This window comes from Pelophylax lessonae, assembly GCF_965119305.1.
Source record: "Pelophylax lessonae genome assembly, chromosome: 1".
In the NCBI taxonomy this organism is placed as follows: domain Eukaryota; kingdom Metazoa; phylum Chordata; class Amphibia; order Anura; family Ranidae; genus Pelophylax; species Pelophylax lessonae.
The window spans coordinates 609,438,366-609,464,196 of NC_138768.1; the positions used below are offsets into that span (position 1 = coordinate 609,438,366).

The window sequence follows — 25,831 nt, forward strand, 5'->3', positions numbered from 1 at the left end:
AAATCACACAATTTAAAAATGCAGAAACTGTATGTCTTTCTAGAGGTTGCACAAATCTGAACGCATGGATTCAGGACCATCAAAAATCCCTGCTTTAAAACCTTGGTGATTATTTCATATAAAGTGAATCTACCCTATAAGAAGAACTACGGGGCAAACCGCAAATCTATCTTCAAATAAGGTGTCGTTAATACCAGTAGCATTGGGCTTTGGTAGGCCAACTTCGTCCTTACACAATAACAGGGCAGTGCTGCACTGGGTTGGTGTGCGCTAAAAAACATACAACTTAGTGCAGTGCATTTCGACATAATGTAACGTATCATAAAGTACTGCAGTGATAGACAACAGAGGAAAACAAGCTAGCCTGCTGGAAAAGGAAAACAAGCTAGCCTGCTGAAAAAGGAAAACAAGCTAGCCTGCTGGAAAATGTACAAAGGGCTTTTCTGGAGCAAATTGGTTCTTGGTACGTTATAAATGAATCGCCTGGGACGAGTAACCGAAATGAAAAGCTGGACGTTCACTTCCTCATTTACTTTGTATTTACAGGTTGCTAAGCAACAGCACAGCCATCAGTGAATAAGGCAGCGTCAGAAGGACAGTCGGCACTGTTTTGTAAAGCAGACGTCGTGTTAGCAAAGATAAACAGAAAGCCCCAAAGCTCACCCTTCTGCCGAGAATCTGATTGATGGCGGCACTTTCTTTAAGCGTACACTCCGCTACGACATTCGCTCTCATCTCTTTCATATACAACATGAAAGCATTCAGCGGCTTCTTTATATGAGGTCTTTTTGGCTCCTGCTCTTTTCTCTGTTCATGATGAGATTTCCTAAATGATGGAAAGGGACAAACTAGGTTCATCAACATGCAAAAATGGGTAAAGTATGGTTTTGTAGTTAGAGACATTTGAAGAATAATGTATTTAAATCACTTTGGTAGTTTATAGAAATTATATCTGAAAATTAAAAAAAAATGTAGCTTGTATGCACACTTCCCAGGTTGATCTACCGGAAGCTATTGTGTAGGTGTCTCAGTATAGCACTTTACAGCGTACATACAGTAGATCCATTCACTGTCCCTAAAGCTAGTCATCTACTGAAAGAATTCAAAAGGAACATTTGGAATAATATTTGTTACACTTGATATATTCGATGATTTGACTACTCTCGTTGGAAAGTACATAATTTGATACATTTGGTGTAGTTGATACATGACGGTTGATACATACATTCGATGATTTCAATAATGTCGTTCAAAACTTCTTAAAAATGTAATTTGCTTTTAATATTTAATTTGGGAATGAATGCAATATCCTGAACATATATATATACACTGTTCGAAATTGGTTTGTTTGAGAAACATTTTCCATCCTGCTGCTTTGAACTTTCTCTTCACTACTATCAAAAAGGAATGCCAATTTGACTCCCACTAATGGTTGGAGAATCAATTGAATGTTCTTAGGACAAAACATTTTAAACAAAACTCTACTCGTGTATGGCCAGCTTTACCATCCCCAACACACTGTAGTCGCAGTTTGGGAGGTAGCCTGTTTACTAACCTACCACGCAAACAAAACAAAGAGCATCCTTGGTTGGATTTAAGCCAAATACCCTGAGCATAAAGGCAGGTGTGCCTTAACTACTGTGTTGACTATATGGAAGCTATCGGGAGTAACACAACATTATGACAGTGTTTGAAAAACTGGATAGTTTTGTGGAGAAACACTGAAACTGGAGTGCACAAAAGATATAGGAAGTTATGGGAGGGGAGGTGGTTTACGTTTCCCAAAAAAATTGGGTTTAATTTACCAAAGGAGTATAGGCTGTTCACCTATCAAAGTGTAAGTTCACATTGCAACGTGAATGTTAGTGAATAAAGTGAACCTATGTTTACATTTAATACCCAATCATGTGCCAGGGAAAAAATATATTTGTTAGAGCATGATTGGATATTCAAAATTAACACAGCTTTACCTTCTTTATCCCCTTGCAAATTGAGCATTGCCCTTGATAGATAAATAGCCTCTACTGCTTTACTAAACAAACTCCAGCATTTATACTAATATCAGTGTTTTCAGATGATAAGGAGAAACTGATTTCCTAAAGGTGTTGAGGATCTTTACTTAATAAATTGAGTAAAGCTTAACCCAAAAAGCAAATTCCTGTTTATTTTTTTTATCTGCACATAATTGGGAATTCAACAGAAACACATGAAGTTTATTGAGTAACTTCAAATTCTTTAAAAAATAAGCCTCACTGTAACCCCAGGTGTGTTTGGAAACAATAGTTTGGTTGCTACCAATATCTATAATTGGTCAGATGATTTCACTTCCTGTCCCATAGCCAAACAGGAAGTTATAGGAAATCCCTGAAATTAAGGGAAATCCTTGGGGAACCCCAGGTCACCAGAACTAGTGTCCCCATTTGAAGATGTCCCCTCTATTATAATGATAATGGTAAACAGGACAAATAGAGAGGGTGAATTTATTTAACCGCTTGCCGACCGCCGCCCGACTATATACGGCGGCGGTCAGCCCCTCCTGGGCAAAGTGACGTATATATACATCACTAGCCTGTGAGCCAATAGGGGGCGAGCGCACGCCGCCGGAGGCGAGTGCGCGCCACTGGAGGCGCGCTCCCGACCCCGCTCGTTCTCGGACACTCCAGCAGCTCGGATGTCCGCCAGTCACTCGCGATCGTCCGCTGCAGAGGGAGAAAGGCAGGCGGCCTGCTATTTAGGATCATATGTCTCTGTGGTTACATGAAAAGCCATGCCCCTTTACAGTAAGAAACATGCCCCTAGGGACACATTTAACCCCTGCCTTTCCAAATAAGTTAACCCCTTCCCTGCCAGTGTAATTTTTACAGTAACAGTGCATATGTATAGCACTGATTACTGTAGTAATGTCACTGGTAACACCAAAAGTGTCAAAAATATCAGTCAAGGGTCCGATCTGTCTGCCGCAATGTTGCAGTCCCGCAAAAAAAATCGCAGATCGCCGCCATTACTTGTAACAAAAAAAACACCAAAAATGACAGAAATCTTTCCCTTAGTTAGTAAACGCAATAACTTTTGCACAAACCAATCAAAATATGCTTATTGCGATTTTTTTTACCAAACATATGTAGCAGAAAACAAATTGGCCAAAAATGTTAAAAAATTTTGATTTTTACATTTTTTTGGGGAATTTCATATAAAAAATGTGAAAAATATTATTAATTTTGCAAAATTGTTGCTATTTTTTTGTTTATAGCGCATGATCAAAAAATCGCACAGGTGATCAAATACCACCAAAAGAAAGCTCTGTTTGTGGGAAAAAAAGGACATCAATTTCTTTTGGGTACAGGGTCGCACAACCGCGCAATTGTCCGTTAGAGTCACGCAGTGCCGAATTGCAAAATAGGCCCTGGTCAGGAAGGGGGTAAAATCTTCCGGGGGTTAAGTGGTTAATGGGGACACAGACAGTATCAAAAACTGACAGGGTTTCCAATCCCTCTCCACTCCAAATCCAAGCAAAACAAGGTCTGTCAAATCATTAACACATTTGATTATTTAAAGCTGCTCTCTCTCTCTCTTTCTCATATATATATATATAATTAAAAAATAATACTTCCCCTAATACTTCCGCTTAACAATAGGTAATAATTCATAATCAATTCATAAGGATGTAGGCTCGACTTACACATGCATTAGGTCATTGTCACTGTGGGCGTGTTCTTGTTTAACCTGAGGATTGACAATAGCGGGATGAGGGATTCCAGTTGTGTGAGGACCTGGAGGACCAGGGACCATGTGATGTGAATACCTAGCAAATAACAAAAAATAGAGTAGGTCAGTAGATCATTCTTTGAGCAGATCTATAGACGGATATAGAAAACTCATACTGTATATCATGGAAATATATAAATTTGTAAAAAAAAATGTTCAAATTATTTTTAAAAGTGCTTCAATTTGTCTTTGTATGGTTCTGTCAATCCAACGCAGCAGAAAGATAGAGAGCATAGAGATGATGTTATCCGTGTGCTGCTATTCCTTTACTAACCAATCATGGGTTGGGGCATATATTAGACTAAGTAGTACAGTTCTAAAAAAGTGAGGTCAGGGACCTGGCTACGCTCTCTGGGGGAGGTAGTAAGTGAATCCCAAGACTTACTAAACAGAACTACAGATCTTTGGCAAGAAAGCAGTTTACTGCTATGTATGTTTCAACTGTTACTTTAGCTGTGCTCCTATAGTTTTTGTTAAATAAATTCTAGATACTAACTGTGTAACAAATATTTACTAGTATTTTGAAGATCTCTGGTATCTTAGTAGTACTCTGCAGTGCTCTCTGCACACACACACGAACACGTACAAAAAAGTTCTATTTCCTGAACACCAGCCTATCATAACCAAGGATAAGGGGAATGATATATTATGCAGTGCCTATACCTAGTTTCCTGTATCTCTCCATAAGCAGGAATGACAAATCATTACAGGTTACTATCATATGCAACTGAGGACATCAACATTTTCTTATCTGCTTCGGACGTTTAGAGTTAATGATGAGTGTCATTGAAACTGAAAGTTATTATTTAGGCCACTATGATGATTGCGTGTGTGTATATGTTACATTATGCTTTGATTCAAATTGCTTGTTATATTATTTTTACCCCTCTCTGTTCTGATACATACAGTAACAATAAAACTGTTGCTTTGCTTTAGAAAGCGATTACCTACGAATAAAGAATTCTTCCCTGTGCTTGTTTAGGACAGCCACAGCACACCATGTAAAATTGGACATAATTGGCAACATTATCTAAAGATACCCAAAGCAACCTGTCCATAAGAACTGTCTTTGGAGCTTACAAATTGACAACAAGAATTGTATTTGTGACTATATTTTGATGATCCTAAATGTAGCAACACATTCCTTTTCACATTTTGGTCTACAAAAGGAAATACTAACTAAGACATATAGAATAAAAATAAAAGTTAATTTAGATAGCCTTATAGTGATTTCTCATATCCTGAAAACAACGGTGTTTTTGTAATGTCTAGAATTATAGACCATACAAACAGACACAATCAGTAATATTGTTTTATTTGGGCTTTGAACTGCTTACATTACACTGTGCTCCCTTTTGATTGGAGCTGCTTTACACTTTGAACTGGATTAGCATATTTAAAAAGAATAGTTCAGACAGAATAATTGATTCATTCCTACCCGACTTGACTCAATCAATTCAGTTCAAACAGGGTTATTGATTGACAGATTTCATGTAAAATGGCTTTAGAAGCTGCAGGCGTCTATAATGCCACTCTCCTGACAATCCGAGCACTTAGTGAATTGTTTTTATTGGAGAGAATAGGCTATGGGCATGAAATGGAAGATTGGGATTATTCCAATGTAGAAGATTAGACACCAGTCTTGATTGCCAGCTATTGTACTACAGGGATAAACAGCATGCCGTTTCAGCACACTGTCATGTGGGGGAGCACATTATTAACTGTGTCAGACAATTCTGTGAATCCATGTGTAAGATGTAAGCATGAACCGCATTTACGGACAGATAGACCAAACCAAGGGGCAACAAGGAGACGTTGAAATTTAGGTTCGCAATACCATGAACCTGGGCTTTTGGGTTGCTCAGCATTACCTTAGCTCTAATAGTGATTCGAAATTTGTTTTAGTAAATGGCATTGTATTTATATTCCTTTTGTTTTCCTCTCATGTTTTCTACTGATGTACAGGAAACCCTGGCTTAATTAGTAGACTGCAGAAGTGGACTGTAGATCTTGTTCACCTGAACCTCCACTGAGTAGAGGTCCATACACAGAACCATACAGAAGAGCAAGAACTCCAGGAAAAAAACTTTTTAAAAAATGTGCTGGGTTATAAATGGTTAAATCTCAGGTACATGTCAGCTCTTGAATTGCTGTTCACAATTACACAATTTTTATTGAGGGCCAATATACTTTTGGCCCTCAGCAGGACACTTGCGGCTCTCATACAAAATAGCCATCCTGTCTTTTGCTCACTCTTCCTCTCCTCTTACTTAGTTACAGAATGCTTTGTATTTTGTGAAGCGTCCACATAATACAATGTGTTCTGCAAATGGAAAAAGGGAGAGGAGGACACAACAGCTAGTGTATAGATAACCTTTATATAATTTGAAGGTTAAAGTGGTTTTACACCCTCACATATACCCAGTGAAGTGAACAACCTCAGATGATACGCAGAGATGAAACAAATTCTCAATTTATAGGTTTTTCTTGTTTATCTATTGTCTTAACTTTCCTACAACCCTTCAAGAAGGCAGATCATGTTAAAAATATTTTTTCATTTGTCAGTAGCAGACAGGAGAAGATAGAAAGGCTGCAGTTACACTGTGTGAGAGCTGATTACAGGAAAGGAACACCCCCCCCTCCTTCACACAGCAGAAAAAACTGTATTCTAAATAGACAAGCTCCGTTCTGAGGTTTATCAGCCCCCCACGCACAAATGTATATCATGTGTCGGGAAAACATCTCAGAAGTGGCTCATGCTGATAACAGAGGAACGAAGCACCAGAGCGAAACGATACTTAGAGCTTTAGAGAGGGATAAGTAAACACTACAGATATATGTGCTTTACTCCGATTTCATGACTGAGGTTTACAACCACTTTAATGCCTTTACAATGTCTATAGCTTAAGAGGTAAATGGGGACTTATTTTATAGTGCTTTTACTGCAAGTTCAGAATATGTAAATATTTTAATGTGCATAGCCTGGCCATGGTTTCAGTTAATATATATATATATATATATATATATATATATATATATATATATATATATATATAATTCTAAACTGGCATAGAAGGATATGGAAGCACACTCTGGGTATTTAATATGAATGATTGTCATCCTTCCATTTACATTATTAGGTTGATTTACTAAAACTGGAGAGTGTAAAATCGAGTGCAGCTGTGCATGGTAGCCAATCAGCTTCTATCTTCAGCTTGTTCAATTAAGCTTTGACCAAAACAAACTGGAAGCCGATAGGTTTCTATGATCTTGCACTCTATATTTTTAGTAAATAAACACATATATATTATATATAAATACACATATTGAATAGGTAGTGTAGCTATCATTTACATGCGCTATTATTTGCATATGTGAAAATGAAAAAAACAAAGGCTATTAAAGAACTAGGCACTACAGAGCTACTAATCACACCACACAATATAAAAGCAATATCCAAAAAAAAAATGTAAAAAAATGCCTTTTTTTTATGATAGGGCTCTAGTGCTAGAGTGGCTGTAACTATACTCATATACATGAGGGGGGGGGGGGATAGTTACAGCCACCCCTAGTAGATGGAGTATTTAGTTTGCACATTGGTATCCCTTGTTAATTGGATATATATTTTTTAATCAAGTTGTTTTTATTGAACAGTTGTTTTTTGTTAGAATTGCAACAATTAATCTATTTAAAGATCTAAAAAAAACTTTGCAATTAGAAACGATAGACACGTTTTTATTTAGACTAAAATTCTTCATGAAAAGAAAAAAAAAGAACAGTGGTTTTGGGAGTCAACCCAAACCTACATTGTTAACTGTTTAAATCACATAATTCTCTTGGCAAACATAGATAATGGGAATATTTGATTAAGTCATCTTCACATAAATTAAGAACACTGAAAAGTCCCCAGAATGGGTTCCACCTCCTTTTACATGTTAGTTTCAATACTTTCTTCACACAAAATTTCATGAATTAATGTAATAATAATTTGTGACAAAACTGTTTCTCTTCAAAAAATGACAAACAGCATCTGAGTTATATTTCCCTTGCAAGTAAAGCTTTGGCACAATCATACATTCAAAGTGATTGTAAAGTCAAATTTTTTTCCCTATAAAAATAATGAACATGTTTTACTTACCCCCTCTGTGCAGTGGATTTGCACAGAGCAGCCCGGATCCTCCTCTTCTCTGGTCCCTCTTCTGTGATCCTGGCCCCTCCCTCCTGTTCAGTGCCCCCACAGCAAGCAGCTTGCTAAGGGGGCACCCATCCTAAGTCACAGCTTCCTGTGTCCATTTAGACATGGAGCCCCGCCCGAGCCCCACCCCACCCCCTCTCTCCCCTGACTGGCTAGCTGACTTTGATTGACAGCAGTGGGAGCCAATGGCGCCGCTGCTGTGTCTTAGCCAATCAGGAAGGAGAATCTTGGTCGGCTGAGACACTTGAGGACATCGCTGGACAGAGAGGGACCTCAGGTAAGTGTTAGGTGGGCTGAGGGGGGCTGCTGCACACAGAAGGCTTTTTATCTTAATACATAGAATGCATAAGGTTAAAAAACCTCCTACCTTTACAACTCCTTTAAGCTTATGCCATGTCAGATGAACAGAATAGGAAATGGTTAGAGAGTTGCAATCTAAACTTCATGTATGGATTCATGTGTGCTGTCTTATAACAGTGCAAGACCATTTTGTTTAAGTCTGGGTTCACACTTGTGCGGGTCTGTACGGATGTGTCTTCGGGGGCACAGCAGCCATTTTGAATGGGCTTCTATACCTACAGGAAACATGGGGAAAAAGGTCCCTGGCTCCATGTAGCTGAAACACCATGCAATTGTGCTCACTCTGTGCTTTCCAATACATGGTGGTGCCATTAAGAATTAATGGCACACCTGCGCATCGGCAAAAGAGCTGCATGCTTTGCCTGTGGGTCAGGAACGTGTGTGATTATGCACAGTTTCCTGACCCACACAGGTATGAACCTAGCCCTTATACTGGATTCACAGATTACAGATAGTACTTACTTTACAAAGTCTGTGACTAATATCAATGTAAGAAACTGCTATACTTTCAAATAGGGAATTTCCTAAAACTCAATAATTTATGAACATAGGTCAATAAACAATGCAAACAAATTTGGGATTAGGCTCTGCCTGATGCATTTAATCACTATTGACAACGTCATAGGTCCTTGACAAAGTCAATAGTGATGAAATGCGTTGGAATGAAGCATGAGCACATATTTGGGAGGCAGAACTTTCTTTTGTAAGGACAATTATTTTAGTTTTATTTATGTAAACCCAACATTTCATATTCATAATATGTGCCTGCTGTACTTGTATGAGAAAGTATCCTGTTCTCTTTGTATTGCTTCCTTTTGTGAAATCCCTGGTGTCCCTGCCAGTCTCTCTTCTTTCCTAATAAAAGCTGACCATACTAAGCAGGAGAGCACAGTGCAGTCAGTGCTACTCTCCACTAATAATCAGACTTGTCCTCACACACACACCCTGCACAGCCATTCACTAGGAAGCTCAGTGTATAGTTGCTTCTCCCCCCCCCCCCCCCAGCTCTTATGCAGCTGAGAACAGAGGGAATGTAATCACATAAAAAAAATGTGGAAAAAAAGTATTTATAATTTTTGTTTATATCTATACGCAAATGTTTTGCCTTTCATTTCTATTTTAAACTGAATGGGTTGTTTTACAAAGTGATCATTTAAAATCACTTTAAGTTTTTATTGGCATTTGTGTATATTTTGGGGAGATTCATGCCTCTGCTTGTCCATGTGACCATTGACACCAAGAAAAAATTAGAAGAAATCCAAAATTTTACAGTTGACAGCAGAACCACAGATAAAGGAAAATCCTCTGATATATAGGTACACCTGTTTCCGTGACAACTCTCTTAAATTGAAATTTAATTTCCTTGGAAAGATGCCCCTTATTTCTAGGTGTGTCTCCAGGACAGTAAGTGAAGAAAAATGTCCCCAGTGGTACATACAGGCAGTAAAAAAAACCCCAAAAAAACTCCTAATTACCCTTCTCTACTCTAAAATCAGTTTGTACCTAATTCATTAGTGCTATTTGCTTTTAAAATACACTTTCATTTGAACAAACTGCTACCTAGATACTGAAATACCACAAAGTATCAGATCTTGAGTTGCTGCTGTTAAAATGCTAACCCATACTGCTTTTCTTTTTTTTTTCCATATACTTTCTTTTAAGTCAACACACGGTTAGTACAGAAACCACAGCACAGGTGTGTCTAAAATGAAACATGTTCAGCACAACCAAAGACATTGCATACATAGGAGGCAGATATACAGTATGTATGAAAAGGTGACCCGGATTATCAGGTACAAGGGAGTCTCTCTACCCCGCGTGACATTTTGCACAGTAATCACCGTTTTTATAAAATAGAAGAAAAAAAGAAAGACCCAGGGGGCAGCACAAAATAAAAAGGACAATAAAGAGGAGAAAGAAGAAGGAAGAAAGTAGATATATGTGGGGGGGGGGGGGGTGGAGTAAGGGGAGGGAGAGGAAAGAAATCCAGTCATACCACCATCCCTTCAGGACCAGGAGACAAAACGGTACAATCTTTGGTTTGGGGAATTTAATTCAGCAGGGCCTTGTACTCCTCAGAGTAGACAAATTTGTGCCAGTAAAACCATTTTTAGAGGAATTTTTCCCAAAGGTCTAATTCTGTGGCCACACAGTTAGTACAGAAACCACAGCACAGGCATGTCTAAAATGAAACATGTTCATGGAAAACTCAGCACAAACAAAGCCATTGCATACATAGAAGGCAGATATATGTATGAAAAGGTGACCCACATTACCAGGTGCAAGGGAGTCTCTGTACCCCGCGTGACATATTGCACAGAAATTACCGTTATTATAAAGAAGAAAATGAAAGAAAGACCCAGAGGGCAGCGCAAAATAAAAAGACAATAAAGAGGAGAAAGAAGAAGGAAGAAAGTAGAAAATCCGTGAGGGGGAAGGGGGTGGAGTAAGGGGAGGGAGAGAAAAGAAATCCAGTCATACCACCATCCCTTCAGGACCAGACAAAATGGTACCATATTCAGCTTGAGGAGTTTAATTCAGCAAAGCCTTGTACTCCCCAGAGTAGACAAATTTGTGCCAGTAAAACCATTTTTAGAGGAATTTTTTTCTGAAGGCCCAATTCTGTGGCCACCAGGTCTTCCATCTCATTGATTTCAGCTAATTCTTTCAACCAGGAGGCTATGGACGGTGTCTATGTCTGCTTCCAAAAAGCGGGATACAGCCCATTGCCACTGTAATCAAAAGAGGTCAAATGGATCGCCTGTAGACCTTACTCGAAAAACGGTGGTGGTGCAGAAGGAAAAAATTTTTGGGTTATACAGTCACATACTGTTTTTCTAACTTTGTAACCACAAAGAAAGTAAAGGTAGACACTGGCTTTTGAAGGCTGACATCCCCTGCCTGCAATTTCAACCAGGTTTGGCATTGATAAGCGTGCCTAAATTGTGCATTTGATTGCTAAAGGAGACTAGAAAGATCTTCATGGAGGGAGAAAGGCCATCAGGTGGGGTGTCCATCAGGTGCAGACCGGTGATCATACACTGATGTCCACATTGTTTCGGTTTACATATATGCACAGCACAGCTGCAGTGTATCTCAAAGAACAAGTACAGATTGCATTACTTGAAATGAGCTGTAGTTCTAAACATGGAATACATGCTACACTGATTATACAATGATTGCACGTATCCATTTGTCATTACTTTTCTGATGTATATCTGCACATATCTCAGTTAGTTAGTATAAACTCACCAGCCAAGAGGTGGTGTCATCTGGCCCACTCCTCCAGGAGACAGGGGGTAGAAGGTAGGAAGGTCAGGTGCTTGAGGATGCCTGTGCATGCCTGTTAATAAAATATCACATCAAACATCGGCCCGAAGAGCACTCACATATATACAGACAGATGCCAGGACAGTGTATACTTTTTTTACTGTAGAAAAATGTACAACAAATAATGTTAGGATCCAACGTAAAAAAAAGTGGTAAGTGTTGCTATTCTACCCCCGGAGGACATTAATTCCTTCTCAGCACTCAATGGATTAGTCACTGTCCTCCAGTTCTGTTCTATTTTTGATGGATGAGAAAAAATATACATGAACAGCATGCATAATGCAATAACCATGAAATTTACATTTATAAGGTGCTTAGGCAATTTGTGATTTTGATTTAACCCCTTCAAAACTCAACTAGCACCCCTGGCCCAGCACCAACAAGAGATCAGCATTTCCCAGAAAACCAGCAGTTCTTTTACACTGTAATGTTTTAGCTTAGTTCCACGATTGTTGTTCTAATGAAAGTTGAAAAAACAACAATACCGTTTAAAGCAAACAGCTGCCAAAAACTTGGCTTAAAATACAGAATGTAGATTAGGTACATTATATTAGGGTCTGTCCATTAACATACATTCCCCAAAGGTTGCATTACAATTTTTTTCTCTCCATTTTGAACCACAGAGGATCACCGACTAATTATGAATCATTTTTAGGCTTCTAATGCTCACTCTTGATATGATTCACTTGGCTCCCAACTGTCACTCCAGTTTCTACTAAGCTCTTCATCAAGCTAACGGCTTTGGGCGGCAAGGTCAAGCTGTTTTGCCTTAGTAGCACTTTTTTTTGTAAAACAAAAAGAGTACAAAGAAAAATCCCACAAAGAGCTACACATCATATTTCAGTATACACTCATGGACTGTAAACCCTGCAAGTTCTAGAGCAGGCATGTCCAATCTGCGGCCCGGGGGCCGCATGCGGCCCAGAACCGCAGGCAATGCGGCCCACTGCCCCCTGACAATTTATTTATTTTTTTGCTGGGGAGGAAGGAAGTCGAGTCGGGGGCACAGCCACAGCGGCTTCCAACTAACTGTAGGCAGAGGCTGCCTCAGAGGGGATCATCCACTAGTTTTGTTAAATTAGAGCTGGTGGGGGGGAGCAGCAGCGTGGGAAGGGCGCGGCGGCGTTTTATTACTTATATACCTTAACTATAGTATATATTTTATATGCGGCCTGAGAAAATTTCTCTACACTCAATGTGGCCGAAAGAGGTCAAAAGGTTGGACACCAATGTTCTAGAGTAAACACCTTGCCACCAACACCTTGTTAATTTCCCCAGTCGATGTCTGCTTTCTACTCCGTAATTCCAAAAATTATAATGCATACAAGACCTGTTATTATATGAACATTGACGGGTTTTAGGGAAAAAAGACCATGAGCACTCTTAATTTTAAAGTCGTGTATACTTTGTATAATATTGGTGGTTTACTGCCTTGAACCGTAGTTTGGTAGTGGACTTCACATAGGGGTTGATTTACTTAAAGCGTTTGTTACTCTAAAGAAAAAAAATGGATCCTGTTCCTTTAAAGTATGTGCTTGTGCTGTATAATTTGGCCCTTTCTATCACCTGAAATGCCTAGTTGTTCCTGCTTGGTTCTGCCCCCCCCCCCCCCCCCTGTAAACTGACCGCGGTTTATCATGGCTGCTGAGCCCTGACACTGTGGTCAATTTATGTGTCTCCATCATCCGCTCTCTCCTCTGTCTTCCTCTACCCTCTCCCTCCCTGCCTTTCAGCACATGACAGTGCCCGCCCCTCCTCTCCTGCTGCTAAATTTACTTTTATATTTTCATAAAATCCCCTCTGTTTCCTAATGATTGGTGTCCCTGTGTAAGTGCTTTATAAAAAAAATGCCGTCTATACCTTATTTCAGAGCTCCACTCAGCGCTCACATGACCGGCCACCTCTCTCCTCCTCTCCTCCCGACTGGCGTCAGCGGGGGATTATTGGCCACTCTCTCTGTACCTGTCAGATCGAGAGAGGGAAGAGGCAGCCAGTCACGTGAGCACCGAATGGCGCTCTGAAATAAGGTATAGATGGCATTTGTTTTATAAAGCATGCACACAGGGTCACCTATCATTAGGGAACAGAGAGGATTATATTTAGAGGACACAGTGACTTAATAATCACTTTAAGACAAATAGACTGTTCATTTTACAAGGAAAGTGACACTTTACGTGGCAGTTTGCTCCAAAGCTTAGTGAATGAGGTAAAGCTCTGCTGACTTCCATCTTTCAACTGTATGCAAGCAAAAATGCAGTTTTCTTTATTGCACGTGATTGGGTATTTTTTATTTTTTTGCAAAGAACAACTTTATAACGATCACTAAGCTCTGAAGCAATTTCCCTTGCACAATTCAACTTCCAGTACAAATCTGTTTACTGTACATTTTATTATATAAGAAAGACATAGGGCTAAACTTGCACTGAGGATAGAGTGTCCATGAGTGCGGCTTGAGGCAATAACCTCAACTGGCCAAGCTGATTTACTAAACAACAGAGGCTGTCCACTTAGCAAAGTCAATGTTCATGTTCCAGAGTGAAACAAAAACAGGATAGTTACTAGTATATGATTGGTTGTTTGAAGTGAACAAAGCATTACCTTTACCTAAGTTCAGTAAATATTGAAGTTACTAAGTAAACAGTCTGTATCCTTTGAGTAAATCTGTCCCAATGATTTCCTAAAGGAGAAATATGGGGTATTACAAAAAAACATACTTACTTCCCTACTCCAGCATCCGTGTGACACTGCAGCTGTCTAATGCTGGTCCTAAGGCCATAGATTATGCCATTTTCTTTCCTTCCACCAGGGTTGGAAGGAAAGAAAATTGCTTGATTCCCCACTACCATAGTCAATATTGATAGGGGAATGCCTACCATGGCCCTATTGTGTTCTGCTAGAGGGAACACATTGGTGGCATGAATAATTCAGGAAAAACCTGAAAGGCTGGTTGTTCACAGGTCGATCAATAAATCAACTTGTGTACAACCAGGGTGCCCATGCATTGATTGAAATTCGGCCAATCTCTGCAGTACGGGCCAAATTTTGATCCATGCATGGCTGACCTAAGACTGAGAGTTGACAGATCACATGACCAGCGGAGAGCAGTGACTGTCAGTCTTTGTACTTCACTCTGAACCTCCAGCACGTTCGATGATTGTCACTCTATATTTTAACCTTTTCCATTTAGGATGAATTCACATACCCATATCCTTCTTTCATAAAATGTAGTTCGTCACCTGGTGTCTCCTTGTCTGGTGATTTATTAGGAGTTTGACCAGGGTGTCATTGTATATAACAGTATTTTTTCCCTTTTTTTGCAAGATTAAATAGGTGCTCCAACTACGGAGGTAGAACAAAGTTTAGAAGAATGTTTTCACTTTTCCAAACATGCTTTTGAATGAATACACTTCCCAACCTGGAAATTAGAACACACCTTGATATTTGCCAGGTATACAAACAAGTGCCTTTGTTATACACATAGATATGCTTATAGGAATTACGGTGATATGCTTAGCACTTACATTTTGTGGATACCAAATAAACCTCAATTATGTAGGATAAGAGCAAGCAAATTGTTTTAATCAAAACCATTACATAAATATTTCCCTCTATGTTTTCTAATAATGTAGTGCAAAGTGATTATTTTATCCACATAGGATGATCTTAAAGTGATTGTAAAGTCTTGTTTTTTATTTATTTATTTTTTAAAGTAACAAACATGTTATACTTCCCTCCTCTTTGCAGTGGTTCTGCACAGAGCAGCCCGGATCTTCCTCTTCTCAGGTTCCATGATGGTGCTCCTGGCTTCTCCCCTCATGCCGGGTGCCTCCATAGCAAGCAGCTTGATCTGGGGGCACCGAAGCAGGCATACTCCATTCACACACGGAGCCGCACCATGGCTCCACTCCCTCCATCTCCTTTTTGGCTCACTGGCTGTGCTGCTGCCAAAAGCCAATCAGGAGTGCGAGTCTGGGTGTGGACATCGCTGGATCGAGAGGGGGCTCAGGTAAGAATTAGGAGGGGCTTGGGGGGGGGGGGGCTGTTGCATACAGAAGGTTTTTTACCTTCATGCATTGAATGCATGAAGGTAAAAAACCTTCTGCCTTTACAACCACTTTTTGGCAAAATTTAGCAGCGTTGGCTTATTTATGGGCCCAGTTCTTGTAGCTATATTAGCTGTAAATCTACAACAAAGGCTTAAATGGACTTGATTAGAACAAGAATGACCACCTATACAATGGTAAGATGAAAGTAACCTGTAAGGCAAAACAACAGCACGAGAAATGTATAATGTATGAAAGCTGAAAAAGTTACAAGAAGGTCATGTACACCATCAATCTGAAGAGATTCTTATTGTGTTCATGTCACTTTAAATAAATGGCAAACATATAATTACTCTTTAATTATTATAGCAGTCCTCACCCCAGGGCATTCTTTTTGTACTGGTATTGAAGTTTTTGTTCTCAAAAAAAAAAAGCTTGATTAAATTGAGAATATTTTACACAAGTATGTTTTTAACCACTTCCCGCACACCGATGTACCTGTACGTTGGCTTGAAGAAGTGGTTGTACTGGGCTGATGCCTGCATCCGCCAGCATCAACTCAGTACCGTTTATAGAGCCGGCAGTGGGCTTTCAGGAAATAACAACTGATACGGCTCAGTAGCCGCTCTGCCGTTATCCCAGCGAGCGGAAGGGGACTTCCCCGCCCTCCCGCCGCCTTCTGTGGCTCTGCCAGTGTCTCCTGTCCCACCGGGAGACCCGAGCAACCAGCTGGCACATCCGCCGGCTGGTTGGAGTCTCCAACAAACAAAGCCGGATTCTGCATTGATCGGGTCTCCGATCATGTAACCCGTAAGCGACGTCACGACATCACATTCTGGTTACTCGGCTGCCAATGGCGCCTATTTAAAAAAAAGTTGATTTTGATTCCTGCATTTTGAATACTTTGAAGTGTAGTGGAGGGGTCTGGGGTTTTAGACCCCAGACCCCCCCCCCCCCCCCATAAAGAGTACCTGTCACTGCCTATTACTGTCACAAAGGGATGTTTGCATCCCTTGTGACAGCAATAAAAGTGATCAGATTTTTTTTATTTTTTTTTTTAAAACAGTGTTAAAAAAAATAAAATAAATAGGAAAAAAAATTAAAAGGCGCCCCCGTCCCTGCGAGCTTGCGCACGAATGAAAACGCATACGTAAGTCAAACTCGCAAATGAAAACGGTGTTCAAATCACACATGTGAGGTATCGCCACGATTGTCAGAGTGAGAGCAATCATTCTAGAAAAAGACCTCCTCCCTAACTCTAAACTGGTAACCGTTAAAATTTTTTAAAGCGTCGCCTATGGAGATTTTTAGGTACCGTAGTTTGTCGCCATTCCATGAGTGTATGCAATTTTAAACCGTAACATGTTAGGTATCTATTTACTTGGCCTGACATCATCTTTCATAATATACAAAAAAATTGGGCTAACTTTACTGTTTTTTTTTTTTTTTTATGCGGTGAAATGTATTTTTTCCCAAAAAAATGTGTTTAAAAGACCGCTGCGCAAATACCACGAGACAAAAAATATTGCAACGACCGATATTTTATTCTCCAGAGTCTTTGGTAAAAAAATGTTTATAAATTTCGGGGGTTCTAAGTCATTTTCTAGCAAAAAAAAATACTGATTTTAACTTGTAAACAACATGTGTCAGAAATAGGCTTGGTCCTTAACCTCCTTAGCGGTATTCCCGAGTGTGGCTCGGGGTGAAATTTCAAAGCCATTAGCGGTAGCCCCGAGCCACACTCAGGGTACTGCTAGGGAGATCGCTGGATCCTGTAAGAGAGGGTACTCACCTTGTCCCCGGGATCCAGCAATGTATCCCAGCAGTGTGCGGCGGCCGGATCTTCCGCCTGATGCTCTGAGCCCCGGCTTCTGTCTCCTGCGACGTGATGCTCGCAGGGGGGTGGAACCGGCGGCAAATTCAAATAGTAAAACACACAAACACACTGATACATTACAAAATAAAATAAATTCACATTAGTTTGCCCCCCAGTGCCATTTCCTGCAGTTTTACTGTACTTTTTATGCATATATATATATATATATATATATATATACGTATATATATATATATATATATATATATATATATATATATATATATATATGTGTATACACGCACATATATATATAATATATGTGTATATATATATATATATATATATATATATATATATATATATATACAGTATATATATATATATATATATATATATATATATATATATATATATATATATACAGTATATATATATATATATACATACATACTTTAACTTATTTATAGTTATTTATTATATTATAATTTATGATTTTGTGTTTCAAACTTTATCATACCCGAGATGTTATAAAGAAGAACGCACAGTAACAAAAAAATCATATGTAAATAGTTGGTTTGGGCTGCTCGTACTTAAGAATTAAGCCACATTCACACTGCAGCGGCACAACTCTGTACTACTTCGGGGGCAACTTGTGAAGTCCCGTGCACCGCGACTTCGGCGCGACTTGCACGGACTTCATATAATGAATGTCTATGCAAGTCGCTCTGAGGTCGCCCCGAAGTAGTACAGGACCCTTTTTCTAAGTCGGAGCGACTTGTGTCCCTCCTATTAGAACGGGTCCTGTAGCAGTCAATGGAACGCGGGGGACCGCGACTTGTCAGGCTGATAAGTCGCCTGACAAGTCGCCTTAGTGTGAATGGAGCCTTACATGCAAAATAATGGTACCGCTTTCAACAATCATACTGCCAGGGAGGTTAAGTGGTTAATGTTTGATGCTTGAGAGGTGTACAACACATTCTTACAAATTAATTAGTCTAAAATGATAAACAATAAATTTTAAAAACAGCAGTATTCAGGGTGTTTTGGTTCCTGCAATTATAATGGCTTGGTGACTTGGCCACAATGAACATACTAAGGGATCTAATAGCATGAAGAATTGCTATGTCTTGCTACACATGGTTTCCTTATGACTTATACATGTAAGGGAAATTATCTCATTTCTGAGAGGAGCCATCCGGAAAAAAAAAAGAACTATCTCTTCCAGTAGAATACATGGCAGCATTTTCTCATATTTAGAGCTGCAATTCATACCTTGCTTGGAGCCGACATCTGACGGAATATGTGAAGGGTGAACTCCTGGGGAAAAGTGCTCGTCACTGTATGTGATGAGAGGTGTGAGGGGATGCACCGCATGTGACGGCTGCACAACTGGAACTTTGTTTGACTGAAACAATAAGAGCAAAATAAAATGTGCTTAAGCCTTTCATACATGAATAGCACTCAATAATAATATTATAATACTTTATATTTGTTAAACTTAGCTTTGGAATTAAAAAAAAAATAAATCACTGCTGTTTGCAGCCATTTTCTGGACATAACACATATTTCAAACATGTATAAACCCAAAAAATACAAAAGTAATATACTGTATATGGCAGTCGACCATTCCTTAGGTGTTCTTAAGACTTTATTTTCACATAGTGATCCTGTCAGTAAGACACTTCCTATCCTAAGGTGACCACTCTCCACCTTACCACCTGACTGTATCCATGAAAGTGCTGTATTGTCACATTAGGGCAGGACTGCAGAACACTTGCTCCTCTCCTCTTCTCCTTAAGATAGGAGCAAGTGTAGGTCCACAGAGAGAACTGGGAGCAATAAAAACTGAGAACAGTCAAAAATGGCAGAGAAGAAGGTTATAAGCGCTTAAGGTTTTTGGCTGGATAAATGGGTATTTTTCTTTGCATTCCTTTACCAGATCAAAGAAAGAAAATAAAAGTAAATTTTTAGGATAAACAGCAAAAAATTTATCAGCAATAGATAGCCGTCAGAAACTTAGTTTGTTACTCCAACATCAACAACAACGTCATCCAACAACAAGTGTTTGTTACTCCAACATTCCCTACAACTGGTTTGTGTCTGTTGTACCATGTACAGTAAAACCTTGGATTGAGAGTAACTTGGTTTGAGAGCGTTTTGCAAGACAAGAATATTTTTTTTTTTTATAAATTTTGACTTGATAAACAAGCGATGTCTTTATATACAAGTAGCGTTGTGTCATAACTGGGTATAAAAGAGAAGAGAGGCGCCTCTAAGTGTAGTTATATGGTTACATTTAATGAAGGTACAACATTTAGTAACTCACATGGTTGATGATTAAAACAGGCACATCTAAGTATGCAGGCATCCGGGGTAACGCTGTCCACATAGACCATCCTCCTCACCACCATTGACGTCAACCCTTCCACAATGTGCTCCAAGCCTCGCTTTCAGATCGCTCGACTGCAGGGTAGTCTTCCCAGTCACGACAGCAGACTGACAGCGGTGAGAGGCGGTGGTGAGAAGGATGGTCTATGTGGGCAGCTTTACCCCGGATGCCTGCATACTTAGATGTGCCTGTTTTAATCATCAACCATGTGAGTTCCTAAATGTTGAACCTTCATTAAATGTAACCATATTGCTACACTTAGAGGCGCCTCTCTTCTCTTTTATACTGTTATGACATGACGCTACTTGTAGAGTTGCTGAATGTTAAACCTTCATTAAATGTAACCATATTGCTAAACTTAGAGGTGCCTCTCTTCTCTTTTATACTCTGTAGCTCCAGCTGGATTTTGCTTCTAATCCCCTTGTGGAGGCGCCATTTGTGGGTGGACATTTTATGGTTTCACAACCTATCACATTGCTATCATCTTTTTATATGGACTATAAACTGAAGGACTTATGAATAAATGGTCGTGGAACGAATCATTTGAGTTTCCATTATTTCTTATGGGGAAATTTGCTTTGATATAAGAGTGCTGTGGATTACAAGCAAGTTTCATGAACGAATTATGCTGGCAATCCAAGGTTTTACTGTACTTGTATGAAAAAGTATTCTGTTTTCTTTGTAATGCTTCCTTTGTGTGTTCCTGCCAGTCCCTCTGCTTTCCAATTAAAACTGACCACACTAAGCAGCAGGACACACCATTGTCAGTTCCCTAGCTATGCTGGGAACTCAGCCTGCTCTCCTCCAATGAAGTTAAACATAGTTCAGAACAGATTTAAACGTGTAAGTAAAGCTGATAATTCATAAGCTGACAATAAGCCCTTTGCAAAATAAACTTTTGTAGAGGACTAACAATTAATCGACTCAAGATTCTGTCGAATACAAAACAGAAAGGCAGCTAGTTAGATCCATAGAGTCAAAGACCCATAGAGTCATAGATCCATAGATTTAACAACCTATATCACTCTGTGTATGATCTTAATTTAACTCTAATTGCTCCCAAAGACAACAAATGACTATAATTCATTCAGTTAGAACTTAATGAAAATGAACTATGAATTATTTATGTAGTCCTTCCAGGTATGTTGTTTGCAAAGCTGTCAAATTCTCACTATTCTATTTCCATTTGTTGGGTAACTGGCTGAACACAATTGTATTTGTCACATATATGAGTATAGAACTGTGTAAGAAATCATCTGTTCCCAAAAATGATATCTCAGGTCTGATTGCAGCCTAAATTATACACAAATGTTTTAATAGCATTAGATGCTTATAAATGAAAACCTACAGTATCTCACAAAAGTGAGTACACCCCTTACATTTTTGTAAATATTTTATTAGATCTATTCATGTGACAACACTGAAGAAATGACACTTTGCTACAATGTAAAGTAATGAGTGTACAGCTTGTATAACAGTGTGAATTTGCTGTCCCCTCAAAATAACTCAGCACACAGCCATTAATGTCTAAACCGCTGATAACAAAAGTGAGTACATCCCTAAGTGAAAATGTCCAAATTGGGCCCAGAGTGTCAATATTTCATGTGGCCACCATTATTTTCCAGCACTGCCTTAACCCTCTTGGGCATGGAGTTCACCAGGGCTTCACAGGTTGCCACTAGAGTCCTCTTCCACTATTCCATGACGACATCACGGAGCTGGTGAATGTTATATAAAATATTAATTCACTTCCCTGACCACATTTGTTTGAATGCCCTTTTTTATTTTCTAGCTATGTTCCAAATTGCAATTATATTTTATCACAGTGCATCTGTAAAATTTCTAAAAAAATTCTAAATACTACTAAGAAAATATATAATTGTTTTTCTTTTTTATTTTTTTTTATAAGGTTATGTTACTAAATTCTGTTTCTCTGATTTTTGTCTTTTGCGTTATACACTGTTAAGTACTCATTACCCACAATTTTAACAATTTTATTATCCAATCATGTGCAAATGAAATAAACAGAAATTTGCTTTTCACATAATTTATTGTGTGGAAACACTCAACTCATTTAGCCACTATATCTCAGCTTTGGGACTTCCCTTTCAGTGTGAAACATAATGTAAAATAAAAATTAGGACATGTTTTTAACCAATTGTTGCCTTGCTGTTTTCTAGGTTTGTTCACATTTTCACAGTGATGTCACTTCCCATGGCTTTACTTTATACCTTCTTTCACTGTCCCATAAAATTTACCTTCCTCTGCAAATGTCCACAGCTGGCATTGTAAACACAATAGTGATTGACACAAACACCTAATTTATCAAAAAGAACACAAACAAGGCCGTAGAGTTTTTTAGTGTCAGGTATCAGCATGTGTTGGACCCTTTGGCATTTTAGGGGTTAGCAAGCTTACAGCTAAATAAGCCACTTAGGGCTTTTGTGTCACCATGTATAAGTTAGCTAGTGGCATTCTTATGTAGTGATGATGGAAGAAGTTCTTAACCCATAGGTCACCCAAAACATGGGACCTAGTCAATATGATCCTTTGTTTGCAAACCTTTTAGTTACAAAACACAGCTCTATATATGTTGAAAGACTACATCTACTTAGCCCCATTAATTCATTTACAGCTTTATATTATTTAGTACTGCAAAATAATTCTACAGAATAGTTTGGGGTTCTGTTTTAAATGGTTAACAGCCCTGCAATTCATAGTAATATTCAGAAACAAAGAAAAGCATCATTTTTTTTAAACCAATTAATGATCTCTATGGCACAATGTAGTTTCCCTCCCACTCCAGCTGTTTTATTTTCTATCTTTATTCACATGGCACTGCAAGAACACAGAGAATTATTATTTTAAATTGTATCTTGCAGTTTAATTTTATATACCTCTATCTAATCACAATTTATGTACATTATACCAAACAATCGCTATCCTTATTTAAATATTTAGTTTTATTCTTTACTACTATATCATAAAAATGACAAGATTTAATGTTACTTTATAAACAGCAGGGTTTTTTTAAGATGCATGCAGAGATGCAGTTATCACAGTCTGATGAGTAATTAAATAGATTTTAAAAAATGGTTAAAACAAATAAATAAATAAATATTATTAAATGAATAATATAATAATATAATTTAGTGGTATTCCTGCTATATAATATATATGTGTATATATATATATATATATATATATATATATATATATATGTATATATATATATATATATATTTTGAAAAATGGTTAAAACAAATAAATAAATATTATTAAATGAATAATATAATAATATAATTTAGTTGTATTCCTGCTATATAACATATATGTGTATATATATATATATATATATATATATATATATATATATACATATATATATATATATATATATATATATATATATATATATATATATATATATTTTTTTTTTTTTTTTTGCAGGATTTGGGCATACTACTGCAATATTATCAAAAGCTAGGGTAAGTATATAGTAAAATAAATGTATTCAGGTCCATTAACCATTCCAGTGGTTTTAGCATGTATTGCGGATTAATTTACAAAGTATTCAAACTGTGCACAACATATTTATCCTTCAACTGCACACAGCCATAGAATAAGCCCTACCCATCTCTGCGACTTAACTGTCAATGAAGGCAAACAATGTCATTATACTGGATTGATTCATAAAAGATTTTTTTTTCTAAATAATATACTACTTTCTAGGATAAATCAATAAAAAAATAAAAATAAATAAAATATGCTTGTGAATGTAAATGCCCCCCCTCCTCCATTCCCCACACACAAACACACACACTATACATAATAATGTTTAAACATATTATCTGATTGCATGTGAAACAACAGTCAACTTACATAATACATAGAAACAACAATACAAAATAAAATAGTGTCCTTGATTTTGTTTTTATTTTCTCTTTCTTACAGACTTCAATCTCTAAGAGGTTGTATTACTGTATCTTATTAACGGTTGGCCTATCCCTCCAGTCATAGAGCTCAAAAAAATCTAGCACCATGAATTCTCTCTAAATTATGCCATCCTAGCTCTCCTCTTAATTTTACGGTTTTCAACACAGATTTGCTTTCCTGTGGGAAGAAGATAAGAACCTAAGGATTTTAATTTAAGCTGTGGCCTTGTCTTATATTTTTTGCCGGGTGGAAAGTGAACGCAATGCCGGTAGGTGTGTCAAGCATTAGATTCCTTTTTTGTCACTAAATAACAAAAGATTTATAATAAGTCACTAATATGCATGAGTTTGGTTCAACCGGGAAAAATCCAGCTTGACCCTTCCCTGTCCTTTTCATACATTGTCATGTAAAGGAGATTTAAAGTTCACAAAAAAAAAAATGTTTATTGGCATTATTCTTGTTTATTTCATCTGAAAGCAGCAGGAAACAATGTTTTTAGCACTTATGATCAAAAGACGGTTTTGTTGGGTCTGTCATGCAATGGTTCAAAAGGCAATAATTAATGTTTGCCAGTACATTTATTTGCATATTATCATAACATTTAAAGGGACCCTGTCACCTAGAAAGGAGAGCTTGGAAATTTAGGAGTTCACAAGTTACATAAAGTAGCGTGTGTTCAAAATGTCTTTTATGATCACAATTAAAGTTACCATTTAATATAAAATTTACTCTGCGTAAGTAAAACAAAAAGTGCAATAGACACTGATTTTCCACATCAGAACCATGTCTGAAACAGAGTTTTTACATTGTTTCAGTCTGCTCTATAAAACGTTGTTGTTTATGAGTAAAAGATCTGCATCAGATATAAGGGGCCTTGTGTACAAACACCGAAAAAAGGCTTTGGTCAGCGTTGCATATAGCAACTAGTCTAAGTGCACTGGTAAAATGAGAACTGGAATCTGGCGAGTCGCTATGGCAACCACAGGAACGTTCCCTATTTTCACTTTTTATTTATGATGAAACCAATGGATGATATGCTATCTATAAAATGTTAAAGTGATTGTAAACCATCCTGTTGTAAAACAATGTTTTCCGTTTAAAATAGGAATAAAGGCAAAACATTTGTGTGTATATATATATATATATATATATATATATATATATATATATATATATATATATATATATATATATATATACATATATATAAAACAAATAACATTATAAATACCTTTTTCCCCTTTTTATAAGTGATCACATTCCCTCTGTTCTCAGCTGTACAAGAGCTGGGGGAGGGGAAGCAACTATACACTTGGCTTCCCAGTGAATGGCTGTGCAGGGGAGGTGTGTCAGGACAAGTCTGATCATTGGAGGAGAACAGGTTGAGTTTCCAGCATAGCTAGAGAACTGACCATGGTGTGCTCTCCTGCTTACTGTGGTAAGTTTGTATTAGGAAAGTAAAGGGACTGGCAAGAACACCAGGGATTTCACACAAAGGAAGCAATGCAAAGAGAAAAGGATAGTTTTTTTCATACAAATACTTAATACTGCAGGCAGATATAAGGAATATGAAATGTCAGGGTAACAAACACTTTAGCAATTACATCTTTCATTTATATCAGTTCTGCATTCATAATTTATTATGCTACATTAGATGGCAATGAAATATAAGGAGAATTGGAACACACAGTTACACATGTACCATACATGGTACAATGATTGTAGGTTTCTGTTCATCAAACCTTGTTCTGCATTCTAAAGAGCACTGGGGTGATTTACTAAAACTGGAGAGTGCAAAATCTGGTGCAGCTGTACATGGTAGCCAATCAGCTTCTAACCTCAACTTGTTCAATTAAGCTTTGACAAAAAAACTTGGAAGCTGATTGGTTTCTTTGCAGAACAGCACCAGATTTTGCACTCTCCGGTTTTAGTTAACCAACCCAACTGAGTAAAGTGCAAAGCAATCAAACAGCAGTCATGCATCATTGCGCGGC

At 38.0% G+C, this 25,831-nt stretch overlaps 1 protein-coding gene across 6 annotated transcripts in view; it reads right to left on the bottom strand.

Moving 5' to 3' along the window:
• The window catches only part of LEF1 (lymphoid enhancer binding factor 1), a 170,346-nt gene that overhangs the window by 46,252 nt on the left and 98,263 nt on the right, over positions 1-25,831 (bottom strand). For all 6 annotated transcript variants that reach the window (XM_082247602.1, XM_082247603.1, XM_082247600.1 and 3 more), the window contains 4 exons: positions 18,785-18,917; positions 11,573-11,663; positions 3,680-3,802; positions 664-826 (listed from right to left, as the gene is read on the bottom strand). In XM_082247602.1, coding sequence (XP_082103728.1) covers positions 664-826; positions 3,680-3,802; positions 11,573-11,663; positions 18,785-18,917 — 510 coding nt within the window. The remainder of the gene's footprint in view (positions 1-663; positions 827-3,679; positions 3,803-11,572; positions 11,664-18,784; positions 18,918-25,831) is intronic.